General features: G+C 35.5%; 1 protein-coding gene across 1 annotated transcript in view; it reads right to left on the bottom strand.

The window, feature by feature from the left end:
* The window catches only part of Emcn (endomucin), a 108,134-nt gene extending 98,432 nt beyond the window's left edge, over positions 1–9,702 (bottom strand). Inside the window, exon 1 of the mRNA XM_076864739.2 lies at positions 9,524–9,702. Within this exon, the coding sequence (XP_076720854.1) occupies positions 9,524–9,590 (67 nt within the window). The 5' untranslated portion in view covers positions 9,591–9,702. The remainder of the gene's footprint in view (positions 1–9,523) is intronic.
* Between the last annotated feature and the right edge of the window lie 16,721 nt (positions 9,703–26,423).

The raw sequence follows: 26,423 nt of genomic DNA, 5'->3' as shown, positions 1-26,423 counted from the left end.
GGAATTGGCACTTTGCTCCAGAATGAGCCTAATAATATCTAGAAGGAAAATGGGACAAGATAACTCAGGGAAAAATGTATAGAAATTGTTTGTTACAGTAAGAGCATAAAATTGTGAATCTGAAAAAAAAAATTAAAAAACCTATGATCTATTAGGAAAGCCACACTCACCTTATAGTTGTGGAAGTTAAAATCTTGAGAAGATAAATAATTTGCTTGCCCCAGTCCCATAGCAAGCTTGTGGCCCCTTGTAGCTAAAAATATAAGGCTCTTGGCTCAGAGGACAGTTCTTTCTCTACCACTGAACAGCATTTTGATTACTTACAGATCTATGAATTTTAAAATCTTGAGAACTCAACTATCTGATGCATTTATTTTACACAGTATTAGAATGGAGTTAATTACTCAATATACTGAACTTTAGAGTTGGAGATGTGAACTATTTACAACTGAATTTTTATAATTTGACCTAGTGAGGGTTGGACTCATCCAATATAAACGGTTCAGGATGGCCTGGTGAATGAGGCATAGAAGTGTAGGATAGTATTTTTTTCTGGTTAGCAAGAAACACTAGTGTTTAGATTGTCAATGCATTCTGGCATGATTTGGACAGTCATTGTGATAGAGAGGTGGGCATTCTATTTTTTTATGCAAAATAAGATGAAAGGTTAGCTTTGTGAAGCAAATTGAATAAGTTCATCCAACCAACACTGTATCCCAAAATGACTTTCACAGATTGTCCACTACATAGGCCAAGGATAAAAATAAATGCTGCCCTCAAGTAACTGAAAACCAATCCAGGAATGCTTTGGATATTTTCAATCCTGCTGACTTTTGAAGAAATGCAGTTCTCCAAATTAAATTAAAGGCTAATAACTAAATATCACCTATGTGTGAAAAATAGGTCCTGGGGAGGGGGAAATGAGATCAGTTAGATGTTATCCCACCTCTCAAGAGATTTATATCAGTTAGATGCTAACTGGTTCTAGTAAAAAATATTTAACTAGTTGGCAGCTTTGTAACTTTCCTTTGATCAGGTAAACCTATAGAATTTTAGACTTTAGTTGACATGAGAATTGAACTGAGTAAATGAAACTGTTAGAAAATGAAAGGGAAAGAAGAAAAACAATAAAAAGCTTATTGATTCAAGTGAATTAATTATTCTAATCTCAATATTGTACTTGTTATTAATAAATTGGATTATCAGAGATGAAACCAGGAGATGTCCTATGGTCGGATAGAGGCATTGTCACAATGCTTTGAGCTGATGAATGCAGAAGTAGCCTCTGTACCCTGGGGAGAGTGTCCAGGAGCTCCGTGTTTGTGTCCTCACACTTGATGAATACCCCAGGAGGGCAATTTCACAGTTCCGACTGCAGAAAAGGATTTCTTTTCCCACTTCAGTTAAAAATAAATTCAATGTGTGATACAAATGGTTTTCTGTGTTTTATGTGTGATTTTTATAAGTTAAGCATTATTTTAACACACGGCCATTTGGATGTGAACAGACACACACACACACACACACACTATATATATATATATATATATATATATATATATATACACATATATATATATAAAATATAAATATATATTTATATATATTTAAATATATAAAATTAATAAATTTTAACTCAGGGTTTTTTATATATGTATGTGTATATATATTTATATATATATTTATATATATGTATATATATATATACATATATATAAAGGTATTGTGGCTAAAAGAGAAATGGTGGAAAGATAGAGCCAGCTAGTAAGAAAGAATTCTGAAATTTATGAAATAGCTTTCTACTTATTCTGTGATTTAAATGTTGGTTAACATAATAATATCTTAATAGGAAATTGTGATATACACAGTGTTTAAAAATATTTTTCTCACCGATACTGCTATGTCAACATATATACCTTGTTTCATGTGTAGTTACAGAAACTGAGGCTGAAAAGAATTTAATATGTTGACCAATTAAAGCATACTAAGAAGCAGAGCCACATGTTGTTTTGACATTGAGTCCAAGTTCTTTCCATTTAAGTGTTCCATCTCTTTGAGCAATGCCCAGTTTTTTAAATACAGGTAATAATATTTGTGCATATTGACAGTTTGGGGGCTAAAAATTAGAATTCTCATTAAATAAAAACACTGTTTTGCTTTTTAATTTGAGTGATTAGTTCAAAGAGAAACTATAAATAATTTACAAATCTGAAAAGCATTCCAGAGAATGCAGAAGTTTTCATATATCAAATTGTGTGGCATATATGGTGATTAAAATATAATATTGCAACTCTCTTTCTAGAATCCTGTACTAATTCTATTGTGAAAATTTTTTATGATCATACATTTTAGTTGATGAGGATTATGATTATAATTATTTAAACACTCGCTTATTCTGACTTGATTCAACTTGGAATTACATTATTTTATCTAAGAAATGGGATATTATAAGCTATAGGACTCTGAGTTCTATAACTCAGCATGTTCATATAGTATTCACCACATGCCAGACTCTATTCTAGGTGGTTTATGCATCTTGCCTTATGTGATCATTCCAATGTCCCCATGAGGTAAGGATTATGCTCACCCCCATTTTACAGCTAAAGAAGCTGAAAGTTAAGTAACTTGCTTGAGTTCACACAACTAGCAAGTAGTCAAACTGAACTTTGAACTCAGACAGTTTGACTCCAGAAATACAAATGTGACCCGAAATGTCTCATCTAGCCATAATTATTTCTTTTGAGTTTCTTTTCTTTTCTTTTCCTCCATCTCCTCCAGTCACATACTTTCAGTGTTGTTTAGAGACACACACATTTTATTTCAACCCACATAATGTTCAGGTAGACAAATGCCTATAGCTCCTTCCAAAGGGTTCCCTAAGAATGAATGGAACCTAGGATATTAGGAAATTGTTGTCATTACGTAGAAATGCTGTAGATGCTGTGAGAAGGCAACAGTGGATTTCTTAAGTACTCAAGTGGCAAGTTTCTAACCTTAGTTGTTTTGATCAGAGAACTCAACTTACTGAAGTGTCACCGTATTGGAAGATAGTGAGATGTAAGGGAAGGTTTTAAAGAGCAATAGTTCTTCATTTGATTTTAATCCATATAACACCAGTATAACTTGAATCCATTTCTAAGCTTCTAATTATTAATAAGTAAATGGGAATAATTTAGATAAACTTGAAATGTTCTTATGGAAGTAATGTGTGCAAAGTGTGTGGCATGGTAAATGGCAGATGATTGTAGATGTTGTAGCAATATTTCTCTGAGTTAATTTGGGTCAGACCCAATTGTGATCTCCATTTTCTGGTATTTGACAAAATTAGTACCGAATGACTGATTAACAGATTAAAAAGAAGTCCACATTTCAGTAAAATCAATGACATTGACATTTTTGACTACTAACCTCACAGAGTAATTCATGACTGAGTATATGCAAGCAGGCAAATGATTGTCTTAGAACAGGCTCTGTTTAGAATATTGTTGAGTTTATTCATCTCAAGATCAATCAATGCTTTTTGCTTGTTAAGTAGAGAGGAAGAAGGGAGGGTAGTGCATATTAATGAAAGCATTGGAGAATCTAACTAATCTATACCTAGGTATACACTATCACCCCAAAACCAAAATGTTTCCATCAATAAAAATAATAAATCCTAGAGTTCCCCAGAAAGCTGAGCCTGAGACCAAAAATAAATGTGCAGTCAGTTTTTAAAGGAACATGAACCTAGGGGAAGGGAGAGAGGAACTAAAAGAGTAAGACCAGAGCAGGTTAGAAGAGGAAAGCATTTATTTGCTAGCTCCACTCATCCCTGGATTAAGAGCTGTTCATGGGATACATCTGCACTTGTAGCTCAAGCATCTGACAGTGCCAGGTGGGATTCTGAAACATACACTGGTACCAGAATAGCACCTGACAGAAAGCAATATGCATGAAAGTGAGGCGGGGTGCTGTCTTGCTACACCTGTGTGTAGCTAGTTGCCACAGCAATAGCTGGTGTATACGGGGCCAGAAAAGATGTTGAGAAAGACAGAGCAGATGCCTAATGCTCACATGGTGACTGCTTCTATTTACAGACCAGTTATGATCATCTCGACTGATATTATATCATTCTTCAAGATACAAAAAGCTCTATTAAATTTTTGAAAGCATTTTTTTAATGGCTGCCCAACATTTGGGACCCATTTAGTGGCCTTTCTGGCTTTAACAGACACTATTAATGTTTCTCATGTTGACACTGCTATTGTGGTCAACAAGACAAAAAAGAATCTCCCTTACTGAGAGAGCTGCCCCTAACACCCAACAGGCATTGTTAGCCTAACCCAACAAAGCTGTAGTGATACACAGGAATCCAGAAGCAGCAAAGGAGAAGCTATACAGGAATTGAATGTCATGGTAGCTTTCTGATTTGACATTCAGTGTTTAGAAATGTGCACTCAGATTGGTCTCGAAGATGAAGAATTTGGAAAGTGATTGCTAAAGGGAAAAAAAGATTATAAGTAATTTGGATTAATAATTATTCAAAAGTTAAAATATGTACCTGACACTTGAAATGCTCTTCACCAATGGAAAGGAAAGGATGGGTAATTATCTAGGAAATTAAAAACTTTATGAAACCCTCAAATGCCCATCTTTTTCCCCTAAATATTCTGAATAATTACAGTTCATAAGATAAAACTGACAATGAATTTGTTTCTGAATCTCCTATAAATAGGACTTCTAGAATAATCACTTTTATTTTTAGGTAGGGACCATCGAAAAATGAGTGAGTGAAGAAAGAATGCTAAAGAAATGGCTTGGGACTAAATACTTTTCCCATTGGTTTTGTTCCATATTATTTTACTCTTCCTACCATAGATCACCTATTACACGTAAGAGATGTTGATGTAGATTAAACTAAACAGAAGTACTAAGCAAAATGACCTGCTTTGAAGCAGCCAATTCATGGTACCTAAAAATGACACAAGAAGTAATGATGTGCAGTAGTTATTTTAACTTTCTTCCAACTTCTCTTTTTGTGAATTTTGCTTTTATCAAAAGCCATTTTGTGTTTTAAGGTTGGTTGAGAATATGGTATCTTCCTGAATATTTCTAACTATATGATAGCATTACGTTAAGTATTTAATATCCCAAACAGAGAATAGAGTCAATTCTATTTTGACATTTTCCCTCCCAATGGTCAGAGTTACAGCAATTTCTTTTTTTTCAGATTTGTTGTAAAATTATTGTTACCTGAAAGTAGGTGTTCATCTAATATTATTGTGTTTTCTTCTGCCAAGTTTTGAGAACTGACTAGCTTTTGACAATATGCCCTTGTATTTTATTATCATTTTCATAGCCTTGAATCAAAATAATCCACTCATACCTATGTTACATAATTCACACCTGTTCATAACTTTTCACAAGGACAAAGTAGTAAGCTCATAAGTCATTGTCATGGGAAGGAATTTAAGGTGAAATGAAAGTAAAAGTGAAGTTACATATACGTACACGTGTGCGCGCGCACACACACGTTTTCATTCATTTATACATTCATTCATTGTTTGCTGGGCAAACAATCTATAGAAAATATACTCCTTCCTTCAAGGACTTAAAATCTGGTAAAGGAGATAAGACACACAAGTAACTGATGAAATTGGAAAATAAGTACCATAGGAGAGTTAATATAGGCATCAAGAAGGAGAGCAAATAGATTACCTTTCTTATTAATGCTATAATGAGCAGGACTAAGAACTCTTTGTATTTAGAACTAAAGAACATTCAACACCTCTCATCACCTCCTATATCCAAAACCAAGGGTGTCCCAACTACCCACCAGGTAAGTTTTATTACCAAAAAAACAAAAACAAAAACAAAAAAACAACTTGAATATCTTATCAGCATTTCAAGGTCACCATGTCAAAAATCAAAATCACTCTTCCACCAAACCAACTCCCTCCTTTCCCTTCCTTTGCTCCAAAGCCATTTGCCTATTTCTAATATTAAAGTAATGTCATTCTTATGTTTCAGCCTGCTCTATCATTGGCAGTATAAATAATAAATTACACATTTTCTATTTCCTTAAACCTCTTACCAGACCTTTCTTTTCATTTCATTGTCCTACTCTCAGACTTCCAATGACAAACTAATTTCTTTACCTTTTATCTCTCTTGACTCCAATAGTCTAGACAAATATTTTGCTGATAGATTGAGCTTCCTAATTTTTATTTCCAATCATACAATTCCCATGCTCAAACACATTTACAAGTTGTAAATTAATCAACTTTATGAATCAATATTTCTTTTTTGATCGTGAGGATTGAACCCAGGGCAGCACACATGCTAAGCATGCTCTACCACTGAGCTACACTCCCAGCAATATGAATCAATATTTATCTTCCTGGTATTCCTGCTGCTATATTTCCAAACTTATTTCTTAATACTCAGGAAATCCTTAACTCTGTCCAACATGTGGCCTCCCTATATTTTCAGACTAGAATACTATGATGTTTCAATGTTCATATTCAACAAAATCTGTTCATAAAAGCTCATAATTCATAGTTTTATATGGAGACTTTTCTGATGATCTTATACCACAAGCTAAGCTAGCTGTAAATTTTCCATAATATTCTTTATTCACCTTTTGAGACCTTTACTATAATCAAATTTGGCTTATCTTCTTTCCTTCCCCACTTCTAGGGCAAAGGATGATTTTTATAAATCTAGAGCATTCAGTGTAGAATTTGCTTACAGTATCTTCAATCAACTTTTGTTTCAAGAAATTGAATGTTCAGTCACTAACAAATGAATTTCTCCAAGCAATTAAATCCTCCTTCAGATACCAATAAAGGGGAATCTATTTCTGTCTGAAAATGCTAAATATTTTTATTTCTGAATTAATGTAAAGTTTAAAAAGAAATGGCATCTGAAGAGTAAATACATATTGTTTCCAGGACCTTCTTTTGCTTAGAATCCTCCTTCCTTTAACTTCTCAGTCCTGATAGTCAAAAGCTCATCAATCTAGACTTAAAAGCTCAAAGGAGCTTAAATGCCACTGTAGGGGTCTGTTCAGTTTTAAGTACAATTTAGATAACTTTAGTAAAGAATGACAGTTTCCTTTCAGGAAACTTCTATATATATTTCAAAAGAAAAGCTTTCCAAATTGGATATTGTAAAATAGTATACCACCAACCAAGTAATAAAAGTCACTCATGCCATGTAGAAAGAGTCCTTGGATTTTGATAACACAAAAGCCTATATTGTATTTATTTAAATCTGAGACTGACAAAAACATTAGAAAGGAAATGTAATCAATATCTCTAAAAGATTATGATTTAGAAATAAATAGCTATGCAAAAAGCAAGGATCTGCTTGACAACTTGTGAATGTTAGGCAGATGAAATGTCTCCTGCACCTTAGAATGTGTTAATCATTCTAAGTTTTAGGAACATGTGAAGCTCTGGAATCAGTGTGTTCCTGGCACAGGGAGTAAAGGAAAGAACTTACTAGATCAGCCTAGGAAATGCTTCACTTCCTGTGTCCGACCTGTGAAGGAAACAAAGCAGGCCAAGCCAGGTGCAGCAAAGACTTAAGTGCCCATGGGAAAATCTCTTTCAGTTCCCTCTAGGCACCACATGGATGGTGGACGTCTGCTCCTATGCTGTAACTTCCTTTTCTCTGATAAATGAGGCAGTTTTGTTGTTGTTTTGCTTTGTTTTTAGATGTCACAGACACTGGCCTTTAGTTAACAAGTGGGCTTGTCGGCAGAAATGGAGAAAGAGAGTCATTGTTTAAGTTTTGTGTGTGCACAAATGGGAAACCATCTTCCTTGGGATAACAGTTCATTAGCAAGATGACACTGTTTAAAAAAGGTTGTGCTCATTACCAGGGATCTCAAGGAGGCTGGCGCTTCACCAAAGCCAACGTTAATAGGAAGAATCTGCCAGACCATTCTGCAATGTCCTTCACCTTCATATCTTCCTCATTGACAAGTTTTGGAAGCTAATTCTATTGATCCTACTCCACTTTGTTTTCAAAGGACGTGTAATCCATTCTGAGTTTAATAATGCTGGCAAAATGCTGTACTCGCTGATGCTTGCAAACCTGGACCTGCCAGCAGCCTAACACAGACTTTCGGAATTTATATTAACCTGGCATGTACTTGTGAGCAGTGCTTTTTATGGCATTGAGATTCTTATCAGTCTTTCTCGCACGCATTGACTTTACTCATCCACTAGCGCATTGATTTCTGTGGCAGCTGATATACATTCTTTATTTTTAAAAGTCAGATTCTTAATAATTCTCCTAAGTTAAAATTTCTGCCTTTGATACCTGTTGCAACCTAACTCTGGAAATTCCAAATTGCATGGTAAACAAGCTATGTGATTCTGCAATGTTGTGGAATTTGTCCTAACTTTTTACATAGATATTTTGAAAAATTATTGACAAAATGTTGCTCAAAAATGATTGATAGATGTTGCTTATTTTTTCCCTACATTATACTTATACATCAGAATTTTGTAGGCAACAAACTTTTGAAAAGAGCCCAGACAAAATAAAATTAGAACTGAGTTTTTGGATATTTTCCCCCTAGGATTTCTCAGGATCAGAATCAATCTTTACAACTATGTTCTTTTATGATAGTTTGTTTTTCACACTTATTAAGTCTGTCTTGTATTAGAATCACTTGTTTATTTCTCCCAATGGTACGTTTACCTCCATAAGCAAGGGCACTTTACTCATTTTTATATTCCTTTCACTGCCAAATATAGGATAGGAGCTTAATAAATATTGATTACATTTAATTTGAATTACATTGAATTAATCAGGGAGGGTTAAGAGTCAAACATAATCATTTCTTGCCACTGTTCATTAATATAGTCAGGGATTATGTAGATACATATATATCCTTTGTATGAGTTTCTTAACTTGCAGTCAAGCAACAGGGATTTTGTGTTTACATATTCTTGAAATGTTATGCAAAGTATGTACGTATGTTTTGATGCGTGTAGATTTTTGTAACAAAACTCTATAATCTTTAACTAAATGAGTCTCCCTGTCTCATCCCAACCCTTTAAGATATTAAGATTCCCTTCTTTAGGCAGCTGTACCCAACTTCTCAATAGAAGAACTAATATAGGGGAGCATCTGTGATGCAACATTCCCAGTTACCAATCTTTCAGCCATGCATAACAATCTTATTGCTTCTGGACTTATGTCTAAAAGGAATACATATTTGAGAAGTGGTGCATGTTAGCCAGCATTCTATCCCCAGATTTTTCTTCTGTATATTTCTAGTGCCTTTACGATTTCATCAAACACTTCAAGCCTATGGAATTAGCAAGTGTTTCCCTTCAGTGAAAGCAAATGTTCTCTCTATGGCGCTGTCTCCATGCAATGGAAGTCAATGTCCACATGCTCAATTCAGCAAAAGAATCGCTGCCTCAAAATTTCAGAAAATGCTCCCTGAAAGTAAACTAAGGCTAAGAGTTCATTCGTAGTTATTTCTCATCCACACCATCAAAAGAATAACAGAAATTGGTACCTGTGCTGATTTCACAGCTGCAAAGACTGAACAGAAGAAAGAGAGTGGTCACTTGAAGCAGTTGCATGGTGCCTGTGGATCCTCTCAGTGGCTTCTCTCTTCAGAGAAAGGCAGGGAAAATTTCCTCCCAGCCTGGCAGGGCCTTATTAGCAAATGGAAAAGGTGTGCTGAATGTGAGCAGCTACTGCTCATTCCTACTTATTTTGGGGGCTCTGATAAGGAACGGGAGGAAATACACACACTCCCTTTGGGAGTTCAGCAGAGAGGAGATTTATTGTTTCAGTCCCTTACAGGAACTCTTTTTTTCCCCTCTCTCTCTTCCTTTGGCAGCCACTTGTGTTTTTGTTACTACATTATTTTGTTCTTCTTCAACAAAAAGGTCAGGATGGGTTTTGAACAGAAACAGATTCTTCTTGAGAATGGATCAGAGAGCTTTCTAACTTTTGTTTTGAAAGTACATTTTGGAGTGGTTATAAAGGGACCTCATTAAGCGGCTACTCAGTGTGAATAAAAAAGCTTTAACTTCCCCAGGGCTAGACATCAGAACAAAATCCAGCGGGAATCACATTTTGTCTTCTCTTTTCTATCTGAAAGCCAGACCAGTGAAGACTACCTTATGGGGGAGATAAGTGCAAAATCTTATCGCATAGATCATAATCTGCCCTTGAGTAAGCAAGGAGACTTCTTTAGACTGCCCAGAGAGGTTTTACAAGTTATTTAAATTATTTAAGCAAGATGAGTGTGGGTGTTTACTGTTTTTATTGCTGGGCTTTGACGAAGAATAAGGAAAAAATACTTATAATACTTCGTGGGTAGAGGGGATGGCATTAGAATGGCATTGGGTTGAATGCCATCCCTGCAGACCAATGAGGCTGGGAGGGATGGATTCTTCCGGACAAGAATGCCAACCAGGCAGGATGATCTATATAGCAGGAATCTCTTTCATTTCGGTGATAACTCTGCCTCTACTCTGGGTGCAACTCTGATGTGTGACATTAACTTCCTCATCCACAGACTTCACATCTAATCTCAGCCAATCACCCTTTAATAGACCTTAGATTTGCGATCTACTGGATAAGAGTGTAGATTGATCTACCCTGACAAGAAACTATTCCAAAATTATACCTTTACCTGTTTATAAGGAAGTAACACATCTCATTGCTGAACCATGCTGGAAAGGACTCTGACTCCACCCAAGAGAAATTGTGGCTCAAAACCCCTGAATACACTAGCTTGTTTCATCCTAAGTTATGCCAAGTCTCAGAAGGGCTGGGTTTCTATTGTGGACTTTAAGGGAGACTTGATTACACCCTCTATTCTTATTGATTTTATAAAACAGAACACCTTTGGGATTATAATTTTGTCTGGCACATCCTGGAGAATATAATGATATCAATGTATATGAATAGCTGTCACATGTACTTTCCAGAAATAAATTGGGGTGTGGTTGTGTGAATGCACATTAACTCACTTCCTGCTCCCCGCTGTACTCTAACTCTGGAGTTCACAGCACACAGGGTCACCACTGGTGCTGGTCACGATCATTTCTAGGGTATCCAAAGGCACTTGGATTTCTTATTCCTGAGTGCTGTGTGAAACCCAGTCCAAGAATGCTTAATTATAGATATTTAGGCTATTTAAACAAAAACAAAAACAACAAACCAACAAACAATATAAAGGACTTGTAGAGGAAAGAAGAAAGAGAGAGAAACAAAAACTAAGAAATGACATTTTAAAGTGGCTAAGCAGAAAAAAAAAAAAAAGAAATATAAGAGTAATAAAAAGTGGTCAGTTTTGCCTCACTAGACCAGAAAGCATTTTTTAGGTAAAAGTATCAATGAAAACAGTAGTAATTACAGAAGAGACAGATCAATGACACACAATAGAAAGTATAGACACAAAAATATGTGTTATTGATATGTGTGTATATATATGGAAAGAGAGATGAATGTGTGGGATTGCTTATATGTATGCATATGCGTAGACACTAGATATAGGTACATTTATTATTTTTGATATAATGAATAGGGTGCATATTTAGTAAGTGAATTAGGGCATATATTTAGTAAGTAGATATTCACACATTCATATATTAAGAAACAGATATTCACATTTAGAGATAGTCTGCCTTGTTAGAAACAGGTGTAATAGACTTCCAACTTTTATTAGAAATTTGTCCCATTTTCCACTTCAAGTTACTTTCAGGATCGTGTACTTTCCTTGGTGGGGATAGAACCTAATAGTTTATCCTATTATTTGCATATTAAGATAAGAACTGGGTGATCTTCTGAAGGTGTTGGGAACAGAGCTGAAATGAAATAGATACTGAGAAACCCATGGTGCAAGAAATATTAAGTCCCCTGCCTACAAAGCCAAAATGGAAATGAGCCTCAACAGTGGGAGGGCCCAGTCATGTGGCCAAGCCTATCTTAGGAAAATAGATATCTTCTGCACATAATGCCAGGGCCAGTGCTGGTTCATTATTGCCCCAAAAGGAAAGAAGACATCATGACAAGCTGGTTCTTGAGCTTCCAAAGAGTCTGTCCCTCACATTCTCAATTGTCGAACCCAATTTAACTTCTCGGACTATAAAGAGAGTTCTCTCGCTTCACAATGACTCTCTAAATTTGTGTAAGTCCCTTGATTCAAGAAGACATGCAAATGGAGGGATCCTAATGGCACAATATCTCAGAAATGAGAAATATTTATTTCAGAAAAATAATTGTTTTTTTAAATAACAAATAATAATTGTACATATTTATGGGGCATGATAAGATAGTTCAATACTTGTATTTGTTCTGTAATGATCAACTTGGGGTAATTAACACATCAGTCACATTTATGATTTTTTTGTGGTGAAACATTCTTCTATTTGAATTTGTTTCCTTTGTAAGTATCTTCTATTTTTCCATTAAAATTATTAATGGGTGTTAATTGTACAAACTGGTGAGATCATGTCCTCCCTCCCTTCTATCCTCTTTGCCTTCCCCTCATTCCCCTTCCCCTCCTTCCTCTATCCCCTTCCATCTTTTCTTTACTGGTTTAGATTCCACATATGTGAGAAAACATGCTATACTTGTCTTTCTGTGTATGCTTATTTTACTTAACATCATGTCCTCTGGTTCTATCCATTTTCCTGAAAATTGCATGATTTCATTCTTCTTTATGGCTAATATTCCATTGTGTATAATACCATAATTTCTTTATTTATTCATCTGATGACAGACACCCAGGCAGATTCCATAATGTGACTATTGTGAGTAGTGCCACGGTAAACATGGACACACAGGTATCTCTTCTTGTGCTGACCTCACTTCCTTTGGATGTGGATAGCTCTGTCATGTGGTATGGTAGTTATTTTTTGTTTGTTTGTTTTTGGTACTGGGTATTGAACCCAGGGGCACATAAACACTGATCCATGTCTACAGCCCTTTTTTTTTGTATTTTATTTAGAGACAGGGTCTCACTGAATTGCTAAATGGCTCCCTAAGTTGCTGAGGCAACTTCCTGCCTCAGCCTTCTGAGTCACTAGGATTACAAATGTGCACCACTGTGACTGGCCTTTTTTTAGGTTTGTGAGGAAACTTCCATACTGTTTTTCATGATGGCTATACATTCTCACTAACAGTCTATGGTGGTTCCTTTTACTTACATCACTGATGGCATTTTTATTTTTTTTAAATAATAGCCATTCTAATTGGCATAAACTGGTTAAAGTACTTTCCATATATTCATTGGCCATTTGCACTTCCTATTTTGAGAGGTGTTGGTTCAGATTATTTGCCAAATTTTGACTGGAATACTTTTGATGTTATGCTTTTTGAGTTCTTTATATATTCTGGATATTAATCCTCTGTCAGATGAATAGCTGGGCAAAGATTTTCTTCCATTCTGTAGATTGTCTCTTTTCTCTGTTGATTGTTTCCTTTGCTGAGCAGAGACTTTTTAGCTTGATAAAAAGCTTTTTAGCTTGTCAATTCTTGCTTTTGTTTCCCCAGCTTCTGGAGTCTTATTCAGAAAATAGCTGCCTTGGCCAATATCTTGATGTTTCCACTATGTTTTCTCTGGTAGTTTCAAAGTTTCAGGTCTTAAATTGAGGTTTGATATATTTTGAGTTGATTTTGTGCAGGGTGAGAGACAAGGTTCTCATTTCAATCTTCTACAGGTGGGATGTCCAGTTTTCCCAGCAGCGTTTGCTGAAGAGGCTATCTTTTCTCCAATGTATGTTTTTGACACCTTTATCGAGAATCAGCTGGCTGTAGATGTTCAGGTTTGTTTCTGAGTGCTTTATTCTCTTCAATGATATACGTGTCTAATTTCTTGCCAATACCATTCTGTTTTTGTTACTGTAGCTCTGTCATATATTTTGAAATCAGATATCATGACATCCCCTGCACTTCCTTTGGATAAATACCCAGATGTGGGAGAGCTCTGTCATATGGCGTGGTAGTTATTTTTTGTGTGTTTGTCTGATCCTGAGCTCTTTTTTTTTGCTCAGGGTCACTGGGTCTTTTGTGGTACCATACAAATTTTAGGATTGCTTTTTCTGATTCATTGAAGAATGTCATTTGTATTTTATGGGGATTGCTTTGAATCTCTAGATTGTTTTGATAGTTTAGTCATCTCAAAAATATGTATTTTCACAATCTATGAATGTGGTGGTCTTTCTATCTTCTAGAGGTCTTCTTCAGTTTTTTCTTTAGTATTACATAATTTTTATTATAGAGGTCTTCCAGTCTTTGCCCTTCTGTTTCATAGCCAAGATTTAGATTCTGCCAGCTTTGTCCCAATATCTGGGTGAACTTAGAATCCCAGGAACTTAGCCGGGTTCCAACAGTCAGCATAGATTCTCAGTGATCCAGTGGTTGCATAGAGAGGGGAGGGGTCAAAGCCAGTCTTCATGAATGTATAGATATCCTCATTTTATGAGAGCAAGGAGTGCTGGCTTTGCCACTTTCTCTCTGTGAATGAGAGGAAGTTAATAAAACTCTCCAATTCTTAGTTTTTCTTTTTTTTTTTTTTTCATGGAATTTGCTCATCAGTTTTGCATTACTCTAATGAATACCTGATGCCAACTATTATTTAGATGTCAGTGATGGATTAATTCATCTCTCCCGTGGGCCACATCATGGCAGGTAGTGTTGGTGGGGGCATGTGCCAGGAGCAGAGACAAAAAGAACAGGCAGGGCCAGGTTTGCTTCTTTTTATAACAATCCTCTCCCAAACAGGTTGCTTGAGAATTACCAAGCTGTGGAACCTAATCTACTTTATGCCCTCAATGACCTCTTGAATTCTTACTAGACTCCACCTCTTAAAGGTTCCCTAGCACTTCCCAATCCCACCACCCTGCAGAGAAAGCCTTCAATCACAGTGGGCCCTTCCATAAAAGTGCCATTGGAATAATACATGAGATTCATGTGTGCAAATTACCTGAAGCAATTGATGCTCCTTATATTCCAGTTCTGTTACATGACAATAGAATAGAAATAACTTTTTCTCTGAGTCTTACTTTACTCATCTCTAAAATGGTAATGGTAATTCTTAGTTCTTCAACTTAGTTCTTCAATTCAAGCTCATGTTATATTAAACATTGAAGATGACTTGAAGGGAAGGATTCTAAATGTATCATTTCTATGTAAAAATAAGATACTTTGTTTCAAGTTTTCCTAAAATTTGTGAATTGTTTCATAAAGTAAGATGAATAGTTTTAGGAATAGGGTGTTAGTAATTAAGAACATGGCCATTATAAAATTTTTCACCTTACCAAAATGCAAACAATTTTAGCAAAGTACAAATGGTTTTCTCACCAAGCTTCTCACAATAAATCATTTCTATTTCCTCACCAAATTGAATTGTTTACTAATGTTTTCAACTTCATTAAACAAGCACTGGCTTAATATTTTCCCACCCCGTATATATAACTAAACATAAAAATATCTTGGATGAACAACAAAGCTGGAGCTCAATCTGACCCATCCTTCCAAATTCAGCCTTTGGTCTGAGGAAATGACATAGTAATGGCTTTCACAAGCAAATTGAGTGCATTTTCTGAGCACATTTCCAATCATAAAATCCAAATTTCCTGTCTTATGAGGTTTTGGATCCTGATATCCTGGACTGGCAGTATTGCCCACATTTGTCCTCAAATGTAAGCATCAGAATCATCCATAGAGATTTTAAAAAACTCCCATATATGTGTGTGTGTGTGTGTGTGTGTGTGTGTGGATTCATTGGTATGTGGGATGGTCACAGCAGTTAGTAATTACAAGCTTGAATCATTATGAAAATGATTTTTTAATGGATGTTTGCTACCATTTAAAAGGAAGCAGCTGCATTTCCTGGTCCTCACTGTCAGCATCCACCCAGGAAAGTTTCACTTTAAAATACAATAAATGCTTCTAATTGACTAGTACCCAGCCAACTTAATATCAGCATATTCAAAGTTTAAAAAGCAGCAACAACAATATCTCAAAACACACTTTTACAAAAATTTTACCATTTCATATTAAAATAAAAATTACATTTATGGTCAAATCCATAACTAATTAAATCTAGCTTGATCTTTTCAAGGGGCAATTAGACTGTACTTGGGGAGGCATAACTAGTTTTTATGATTTTGAACACTTAAATTCTAAAACCTTAAATTCTAAACATTTCATTTGGCTTTTGATAATCATTTATTAATCTCCTGTTGCATTTGACCCGATTAATGGACCAGGAGTATACTTTCAATTCTTGAAGAAATAATAATTTGATAAGCGGTTTTAGATGTTTTCCCCTTGTATTTGATGTTTTGTGAAAACTTGTCTAAGACGTAGTGAACAAGGTATTATTAGAAAAGTTCCCTATTCAATTATTTAATTATGCTATGTTTGTTTTCAGGCTGTCCAAATAGTCTTCTAATTAAAAGTTTGCACCTAACTAGAATTCTCCTCTGAGAGAAATAATATGCTGACCCACAGGCGAGTTGGTGTCTCGGCACCTTAGGAGTAATTATGCTCTGTTCAAATTAATAAGTCAATATTTGTGTTTCTATACAACTGGTCTTTTGAATATGATGAGTTTGGTTTAATTCTCTAGGTCTGATAAGTTTACATTTCTGAGCATATTAAACTAAAAGCCAGACCCTAATCCATCATGACCCAACCAAAATGACATCTCTATATTTATTTATGTTGTTCCTGTCACAGAACTTTCTAATTTCATTATAAACTGCTCTATATATAACATATTGCTTTTTTTCTTCATTTTTATCCCCAAGTTACTCTTTTAAATGTCAAGGATAGCTATCTAAGCCTGGAATCTGAGTGGAATATTTCTTAAATATTTATTTCCTGTTTTAATCAAGCATAATGATTGCTCAATTATAATTTCTTTTTAGTTTTTTTTCTTTATGTGTCATTCCATCAAATCTCTAATGTGTTAAAACTTTTATTTCTAAAGAATGATAACTTTTGCTTTATGCTCCTATTAACATCTACAAATATTATTAGGGTCTATGCAATGGGCTTGTCATCTTGTACATTATAATCAAGAAACTTTATCCACCAATTTCTATTTGCAATCTCCTCTTTCTCTGCTTTCAGGATACAGTTGTCGAAACCATAGATGAAGCAGATCTTGAACTAAAGAGCAGTGAATATTTAAGAAATTAATTTTCTAGTGAGGGCAAGCCCAGCAGCCCAGATCCACCCACATTGGCCTCTATGGGGCCCAGGCACACAGCAGACCTGGTCCACCCATTACCCAGCAGGGCAGACACTGCCAGAGCCTAGCCTTTGGCACAGGATCGCCCATTCTGACCAGCAGACTACCAAGGGAGGTCAAGCTGAGTGGCCCAGATCCACCCAGTCCAACTTAAGCAGGACCCTGATCCAGGATGCAGTAGCATTCATTGAGGGACACCAGCAGGGTCTGGAAGCCCAATATCAAGGTGAGGTACAATCTGCATGGGTACTACAAGAATATATGGAAGAAACTAATATCTTAGATCCACACTGCAAGAAAGGAAGACACATAGACAGCATGAAAAAACAAGGAAGGAAAGTGCCCCAAACAAACCAGGACACTATAATAATGGAACCCATGGACAGTGAAGTTGATAAAATGGAGAAGAAGTTCAGAAAGCTCATAATTAAAATGATCTGTGAATTAAAGAATGACCCAAATGAGCAAATACAAGCAAAAGACCAATCACTCCAACAATGAGATAAGAGAGCAAATACAAGTAGCAAAAGATTACTTCAAGAGAGAGAGAGAGATTCTGAAAAAAACAGACATCCTTGAAATGAAGGATACAATGAATCAAATTTTTTTTTAAAAAAAAAACCTCAATAGAAAGCATAACCAACAAACTAGATCACTTGGAAGAAAAAACATCAGATAATGAAGACAAAGTATACAATCTGGAAAATAAAGTTGAACACACAGTGAATAGAACATCCAAGAATTATGGGATAGCATCAAAAGATCAAATCTAAGAGTTATTGGGATAGAGGAAGGCACAGAGTTTCAAACCAAAGGAATGCACAATCTCTTCAATGAGATAATATCAGCAATTTTCCCATGCATGAAGAATAAATTGGAAAACAAAATACAAGGGGCTTAGAAGACACCAAATGTACAAAATTACAACAGATCTACACCAAGGCACATTATAATGAAAATGCCTAGCTGATGATATGATTCTATTCCTGCAAGAGAGAGGAATCAGATTGCATATAGGGGGACACCAATTTGAATCTCAGCAGATTTTTTCAACCCAGACCCTCAAAGTCAGGAGATCCTGGAACAACATATACCAACCTCTGAAAGAAAATGGATGCCAACCAAGAATCTTATTATATCCAGCAAAACTAAGCTTTAGATTTGATGAGGAAATAAAAACCTTCCATGATAAACAAAAGTTAAAAGAATTTACAACTAGAAGGCCTGCACTGCAGAACATCCTCAGCAAAATATTCCAAGAAGAGTAAAAGAAAAATAATGATGAAAATCAACAGAGGAAGGGTTACACTAAAGGAAAATCTAATCAGAGGAGAAACCAAGTCATGTTAGATACCCAAAAATAAACAAAAATATCTGGGAATACAAATCATGTCTCAATAATAACCCTGAATGTTAATGGCCTAAACTCACCAATCAAAAGACATAGAACAGCAAATTGGATTTAAAAAAAAAAAACCAGTATGCCTCCAAGAGACTCATCTCATAGAAAAAGACATTCACAGATTGAAGGTGAAGAGTTTGGAAAAATCATACCACTCACATGGACTGTGGAAGCAAGCAGTGGTTTCCATTCTCATCTCAAATAAAGTAGCTTTCAAACTAATGCCAATTAAAAAGGATAAAGAAGGACACTACACACTGCTCAAGGGAACCATACACCAATAAGACTTAACAGTTATAAATATATATGCCCCAAACAATGGAGCAGCTATATTCATCAAACGAACTCTTCTTAAGTTCAAGAGTCAAATAGACCACAACACAATAACTTTGGGTGACTTTAACACACCTCTTTCATCACTAGATAGATCTTCAAAACAAAAGCTGAACAAAGAAACTATAGAACTCAATAATACAATCAATAACTTAGACTTAACTGACATATATAGAATATTCCATCTTTCAGTGAGAGAATATACTTTTTTCTCAGCAGCACATGGATCCTTCTTTAAAACAGACAATATACTATGCCACAAAGCAACTCTTAGAATGCAGGGTAGTATCTTTTTTATATTTTCTATCAGATCATAATGGAATGAAATTAGAAATCAATGATAAAATAAGGAATAAAAACTACTCTAATACCTAGAGACTAAATAATATGCTACTGAATGAATAATGGGTACAGAAGACATCAAGGAGGAGATTAAAAAAAATTTAGAGATGAATGAGAATACAGATACAACATATCAAAATCTCTGGGACACCATGAAAGCAGTTCTAAGAGGAAAGTTCATTGCATGAAGTTCATTCCTTAAAAGAAGAAAAAGTCAAGAAATAAATGACTTAACACTACATCTCAAAGCCCTAGAAAAAGAAGAACAAATCAACACCAAAAGCAGTAGAAGACAGGAAATAATTAAAATTAGAGCTGAAATCAATGATATTGATACAAAAGAAACAATTGAAAAAACTGAGAGAACAAAAAGTTGGTTCTTTGAAAAAATAAATAAATAATAAAATTGACAGACCCTTTGCCACACTGACAAAGAGAAGGAGAAAGAAAACTCAAATCACTAACATATGTGATGAAAAAGGAAATATCACAACAGACACTACAGAAATACAGAAGATAATTAGAAATTATCTTGAAAACTTGTACTCCAATGAAATAGAAAATATCTACGGCTTTGGAAAATTTCAAGAGTCATATAATTTGCCCAAATTGAATCAAGATGATATACACAATTTAAACAGATTAATTTCAAGTGATGAAACAGCAGATGCCATCAAAAGTCTACCAACCAAGAAAACCCCAGGACTTGACGGATACACAGCCGAGTTATACAAGACCTTTAAAGAAGAACCAATACCAATACTCTCCAATTTATTTCAGGAACTAGAAAAAGAGGCAGCACTTCTAAACTCATTCTATGAGGCCAATATCACTCTGATTTCAAAACCAGGCAAAGACACAGCAAAAAAACAAAACAAAACAAAAAAAAACACTTCAGACTAATATCTCTAATGGACATAGATGTAAAAATTCTTAATAAAATTCTGGCAAATTGAATACAAAAACATATAAAAAGATCATGCACCACAATCAAATGGGATTCATACCAGAGATGCAAGATTGGTTCAACTTATGGAAATCAATAAAAGTAATTCATCACATCAATAGACTGAAAGATAAGAACAATATGATCACCTCAATAGACACAGAAAAAGCATTTGACAAAATATAACACCTTTTATGTTCAAAATACTATAAAATCTAGGGATAACAGGAACATGTCTCAACATCATAAAAGCTATCTATGCTAAGCCCCAGGCCAACATCAATCTAAATGGAGAAAAATTGAAGGCATTCCCTTTAAAAACTGGAACAAGACAGGGATACCCTCTTTCACACTCCTATTTAACATAATTCTTGAAACACTGTCCAGAGCAATTAGATAGACGAAACAAATTAAAGAAATACATATAGGAAAAGAAGAACTCAAATTGGCACTGTTTGCTGATGATGTGATTCTATACCTGGAAGACCCTAAAAGTTCTACCAGAAAACTTCTAGAACTAGTAAATGAATGCAGCAAAGTAGCAGGATATAAAATCAACACCCATAAATCAAAGGCATTTCTGTATATCAGTGACAAATCCTCAGAAAGGGAAACGAGGAAAACTATCCCATTTTCAATAGCCTCAAAAAAAAAAAAAAAAAAAAAAACAACCATTGGGAATCAACTTAACAAAAGAGGTGAAAGATCTATATAATTAAAATTACAGAACCCTAAAGGAAGAAATCAAAAAAGACCTTAGAAGATGGAACGATCTACCTTGCTCTTGGATAAGCAGAATTAGTATTATCAAAATGACCATACTTCCAAAAGCACTATAAAGATTTAATGTAATTTCAATCAAAATTCCAAGGATATTCCTCATAGAAATAGAAAAAGCAATCATGAAATTCATCTGGAAAAATAAGAGACCCAGAATAGCTAAAGCAATCTTTAGCAGGAAGAGTGAAGCAGGCAGCATCACTATACCAGAACTTAAACTATATTACAGAGCAACAGTAACAAAAACAGCATGGTATTGGCACCAAAACAGACTGGTAGACCAATGGTACAGAATAGAGGACACAGAGACTAATCCAAAAAACTACAATTATCTTATATTAGACAAAGATGCCAAGAATATGCATTGAAGATAGCCTCTTCAACAAATGGTGGTGGGAAAACTGGAAATCCATATGCAACAAAATGAAATTAAACACATATCTCTCACCATGCACAAAACTCAACTCAAAATGGATCAATGACTTAGGAGTACAACCAGAGACCCTGTATCTAATAGAATAGTAATAGTAGGCCCTAATCTCCATCATGTGGGATTAGGCCCCAACTTCCTTAGTAAGACTCTTGTGGCACAAGAATTAAAATCAAGAATCAATAAATGGTATGGACTCAAACTAAAAAAGTTTCTTCTCAGCAAAAAAAAAAATAGGGAGCCTACCTCTTGGGAACAAATCTTTACCCATCATGCATCAGAAACAGCACAAATCTATAGGGTATATAAAGAACTCAAAAAACTAGACACCAAAAAGAACAAATTACCCAATCAATAAATGAGCCAAGGACCTGAAGAGACGCTTCTCAGAAGATGATGTACAATCAATCAACAAACACATGAAAAATGTTCATCATCACTAGCAATTAGAGAAATGCAAATCAAAACCACTCTAAGATTTTATCTCACTCGAGTCAGAATGGCAGCTGTTATGCATACAAACAACAATAAATGTTGGCGAGGATATGGGGAAAAAGGTACACTCATACATTGCTGGTGGGACTGCAAATTGGTACAGAAATATGGAAAGCAGTATGGAGATTCCTTGGAAAACTGGGAATGGAACCACCATTTGACCCAGCTATCCCTCTCCTTGGTCTATACCCAGAAGACTTAAAAACAGCATACTACAGGGACACAGCCACATCAATGTTTATAGCAGCACAATTCACAATAGCTGAACTGTGGAAACAACCTAGATGTCCTTCAATAGATGAATGGATAAAAAAAGAGTGGCATATATGCACAATGGAATATTACTCAGCAGTAAAAGAGAATAAAATCATGGCATTTGCAGGTAAATGATTGGAGTTAGAGAAGATAATGCTAAGTGATGTTAGCCAATCCCAAAAAACCAAATGCTGAATGTTTTCTTTGATATAAGGAGGCTGATTCATAGTGGGATAGAGAACGGCAGCATGGGAGGAATAGATGAACTCTAGATAGAGCAGAGAGCTTGGAGGGGAAGGGTGGAGGCATGGGGCTATTAATGATGGTGGAATGGGTTGATAATTATTATCCAAAGCACAGGTATGAGGACATGAATTGTGTATACAATCAGAGATATGAAAAATTGTGCTCTATATGTGTAATAAGAATTGTAATGCATTCCACTGTCATATAAATTTTAAAAAAGAAATTAATTTTCTAATATTTTGTATTAATTTCCCCCATTAGATTAGTGAAATTTAGTGGATTTTTTTTGTTGTTGTTGTACTGTATTACTTCCTTGATTTTGAGTAAGATTTTTGGAGAATAATCTATACTGTTTTAGGGAGAAGAAGCCAAGAATAGAGAAAAATTATAAGGTAGTGATTTAGAAAAATGACCGACAATCATGAAAAGAGCAAGATTTATCTATACCAATTCCTTATTCTAATGTCAATATTAGTGTCTGAAAAGCAACTGAAATCAGTATTTTAAAATTTTTAAAATGGATCACAACACCATAAATAAAACAAAGAAGCAAACACAAACCAGAAAAGAACACTTAAATATGAAAAGACAAAGAAGAGACTAAGCCCAGTGTGTATACACCAGGACTGGGTATTGACTCTAACTCAGTTAGTTCAATGCTAACCTGAGTAATAGCCATCAGGAGTCAGAGTTTGTCAACATGAGTTTGGAAATTCTACAGCACAGAGCTTCTGTAAGTGTGGCAGGAAGACTGCAAACATAAAGATTACTAGAAGTGCTTATTCCAAAATAAAGGGTATAGGTTAATCTCCAAGGAGTTCAACTAGTCAAAATCTCTACAAATGGGATAAAATCTTGTATTTTTGAGAGGTTCACCTAGGGAATTCTTATGTATACTAAAGTTTTGGAAGCACATTTATAGCTTTATTTTTTCATGGATTTTGTTTTGTTTTTCTTAGGTTTTTCTGAACTTGAACTCTGTAGAACCTGAGACTTGTGAGTGCAAAACTAAGAGTCAAGGCCTTTCCACTTGGTGGTTATCAATTACTTTTTCTGATGATATTTCAATACATATTTGACATTCTAGATCACCTTGATAATAAGGGATCCCATCAATATCCCAGATGCCAGGAACCTGTTTCCCACCTATCCTTTGTAGCACATCAGTAAGTATGGGAATTTCAGTGAGGAGTGGAGAGAAAGGAATGCTCCTGTTTACTTACATCCTGGCTGAGTGATTTTATTTAATAGAGAAAACAAGGAAGGCCCCAGTAACTGCAGACTCAGCTCTTTCATGAAGCCCAGAGCTGCAGTGCAGTAAAACGTGTGCCTTGGGAAGTGTATTCAGAGTTGGACCTGAGGCTAAGCCGAGTAATTGTTTTACAGAATTAAGTTATTTACTTGATGAGTATAATAATTAGATATTTTTGGAAGATAAGGACTATGAATAAAGCAGCAATATAAATATTGGGAAGATATTATTATAGAAGATGTGAGAAGAACTCATAGCTTACTTAAATTTGTTGTTTTCAATAGACAAGCTCTTATTTTGATAGCTATCATTTTGTGCAGAGAAAAAAAAATAACCACCCAAAAGGAATATTAGAGCTGTTTCTTATGTTGATTTGCTTCTTGATGGAAATAATGAAAAACAGAGGCACTGGCTATCCCAAGTATAAATTTATTTTCTCTTTGCACCTTCCAGGAGATAAAAGATCTAGACAATCAATTATGAGGCTCGGGACTGATGGCCCTTTAAAAAGCCAAGTCTCTAGTCTGCCAGAGGCCAGACTTGCTCACCACCTTGGTGGCCTCCCCCAGTCTCATTTTACAAGAAAGAAAAAAAAAATATGGATGGATGGATGAAACTTCACCAGAGACAGATCTAGGGGTGGAGACAGAAGTACCACAAAGCTAATGCAATTTATGCTTCAGAGTCTTTCATTTATAGATGCTCATTCCAAGTTCCTCTGGGCAGGACCAGGCAATGTATTCACTTAGTCATATGTTTTTGTTGTAAATCTTAAAAGAAGATGCTTTAACTGAAGTCATTTGAGATTACTATCTCTTTTTCCATTGTCTCCCTTCCCCTGCTGAGTAGCATTAGAAAAGTATATTATGGTGATATGGCTAAGGAGAAGTCAGAAAATTTAGTTAGGGCTTGGTGGCGCATATTCATGTGGTAAATGGTCGTTTCTATGTATCTAGTTATGGCTGCTTGGGGCAAGAGTGCTTTCAGGAGCATGTCTGCCTCCTTGCTGTAGGGATTAGGGTTGTGTTGGGCATGATTATGATAATGATGTGTTTTATGACTCCTGGTACAAGAATTTTGTGAGTTGAGGAAGTGAAACAATGTCTGAAATGTAAGGACTCATGTATTAGTCAGGGTTCTATAAAGGAACAGGCTCAACAGGAAGTATGATTATAAAGGGGAATTTATTAGATTTATTAGATTGGCTTATGTGACCAGAGACTGGATAGTCCACAAAAGCTGTCTACAGGCTGGAGAGCTGGAGGAACCAGTCCAAGAGGCTGAAGCCTCAGAACAAGAGGGATCAAGAGTGCCCCTGATCTGAGACCCAAGGCTTCTGGAAACTCCCTGGAGAATCTCTGGGGGAGCTTTGGAAGAGTGAAGAAGCAAGAGTCTGATATTCTCAGGAGATCGAAGCAGCAATCAAGAACCGGTTCCAGAAGAATAGAGCTTGCATCTGCTGCTGCTTCCTTGTTCTTCCAATTTTTATTCCATCAAAGCCATCATCCTATTGTACGGTGCTGTTGCTGTCCATGCTTAGGGAGGGTCTCCACTTCAGTTCACTATCCCACATGCCAGTCATTCCCAGACACACCCTCATTGACACACCCAGAAGCCTCTTAATCCAATGAAGTTGATAATTCAAATTAACCATTACAACCAGAAGCCAGTTTCTGGATAATTTCTCTTGTTATGAGTTGATTTGAAAATTAACCCAGACTTACCCCATTTGTTCAGACACTTCACCCTGGGTGAAATTGTCCACCATTCCACATGAGACCACTCTCATAGAAGCTAACACCTCCACCCTCACCCATTTGTACCTTGACCACAATATCTTTGAACTATCGAACTAATGCAAGCTTGATTTTCTGAGAATGTATTAAATATGTGATTTCTGAGAATATGTCTATATGACCTTTCTAGCCTGGTAACTTTCCATTTGTATGAAATGTACCTTGTGATTATGATTGCTTCTCCTGCCTGCCCCTTCTTTGTGGTTTTAGGCCTTATAAGCATATTCCTAACACAAATCAGGCGGAGGGTTGCAGAACTTCTTGGTTCTCTGCACTCTTGGACCCAGATGGAAATAAATCTTCAAAGGACCTGGAGAACAATTTGGGAATTTGGGAATATCAGATGTATCAAGTTATAAGCAGGGCGTGTCTTTCCCTTACTCTTTTCTTTCAGGAAAGCATTTAATAAATATCACCAATTCAACACTGTAATGCAATGTCTTTTTTAAACAAATCATAAGAAATAGAATTAATTATTAGAATTAATTAAATAGAATTAATTAATTAAATATAATTAATCACGTTGCCTATATTACTTGGGTTAGTATTACAAAAACAAGTATGTGTGTTTGTGATGTTGCATGTTTGGACATCACAACTACACGCAACCTAACAGAAAGCATGTTCATCCCAGTTTGAGAAAGCCGAGTATCTTTCTTTTCTTTCTGTAGAAAACGGTTTTACAAAATTTTTGTCAAGTCAGGTGCAGTGTCACACACTGGTAATCTCAGGAGCTTGGGAGACTGAAGCAGGAGAATTACACGTTCAGAGCTAGCCTCAGCAATTTAGCAAGGCCCTAAGAAACTTAGTGAGATTCTGTCTCAAAATAAAAAATAAAAAGGGCTGGGGATGTGGCTCAGTGGTTAAGCAATGCTGGGTTTAATCCCTGTTGCCAAAAAAAAAAAATTATATATAT

The sequence above is a fragment of the Callospermophilus lateralis genome, chromosome 8, assembly GCF_048772815.1.
Source record: "Callospermophilus lateralis isolate mCalLat2 chromosome 8, mCalLat2.hap1, whole genome shotgun sequence".
Lineage (NCBI taxonomy): Eukaryota > Metazoa > Chordata > Mammalia > Rodentia > Sciuridae > Callospermophilus > Callospermophilus lateralis.
This window is presented reverse-complemented; position numbering and strand designations above follow the sequence as displayed.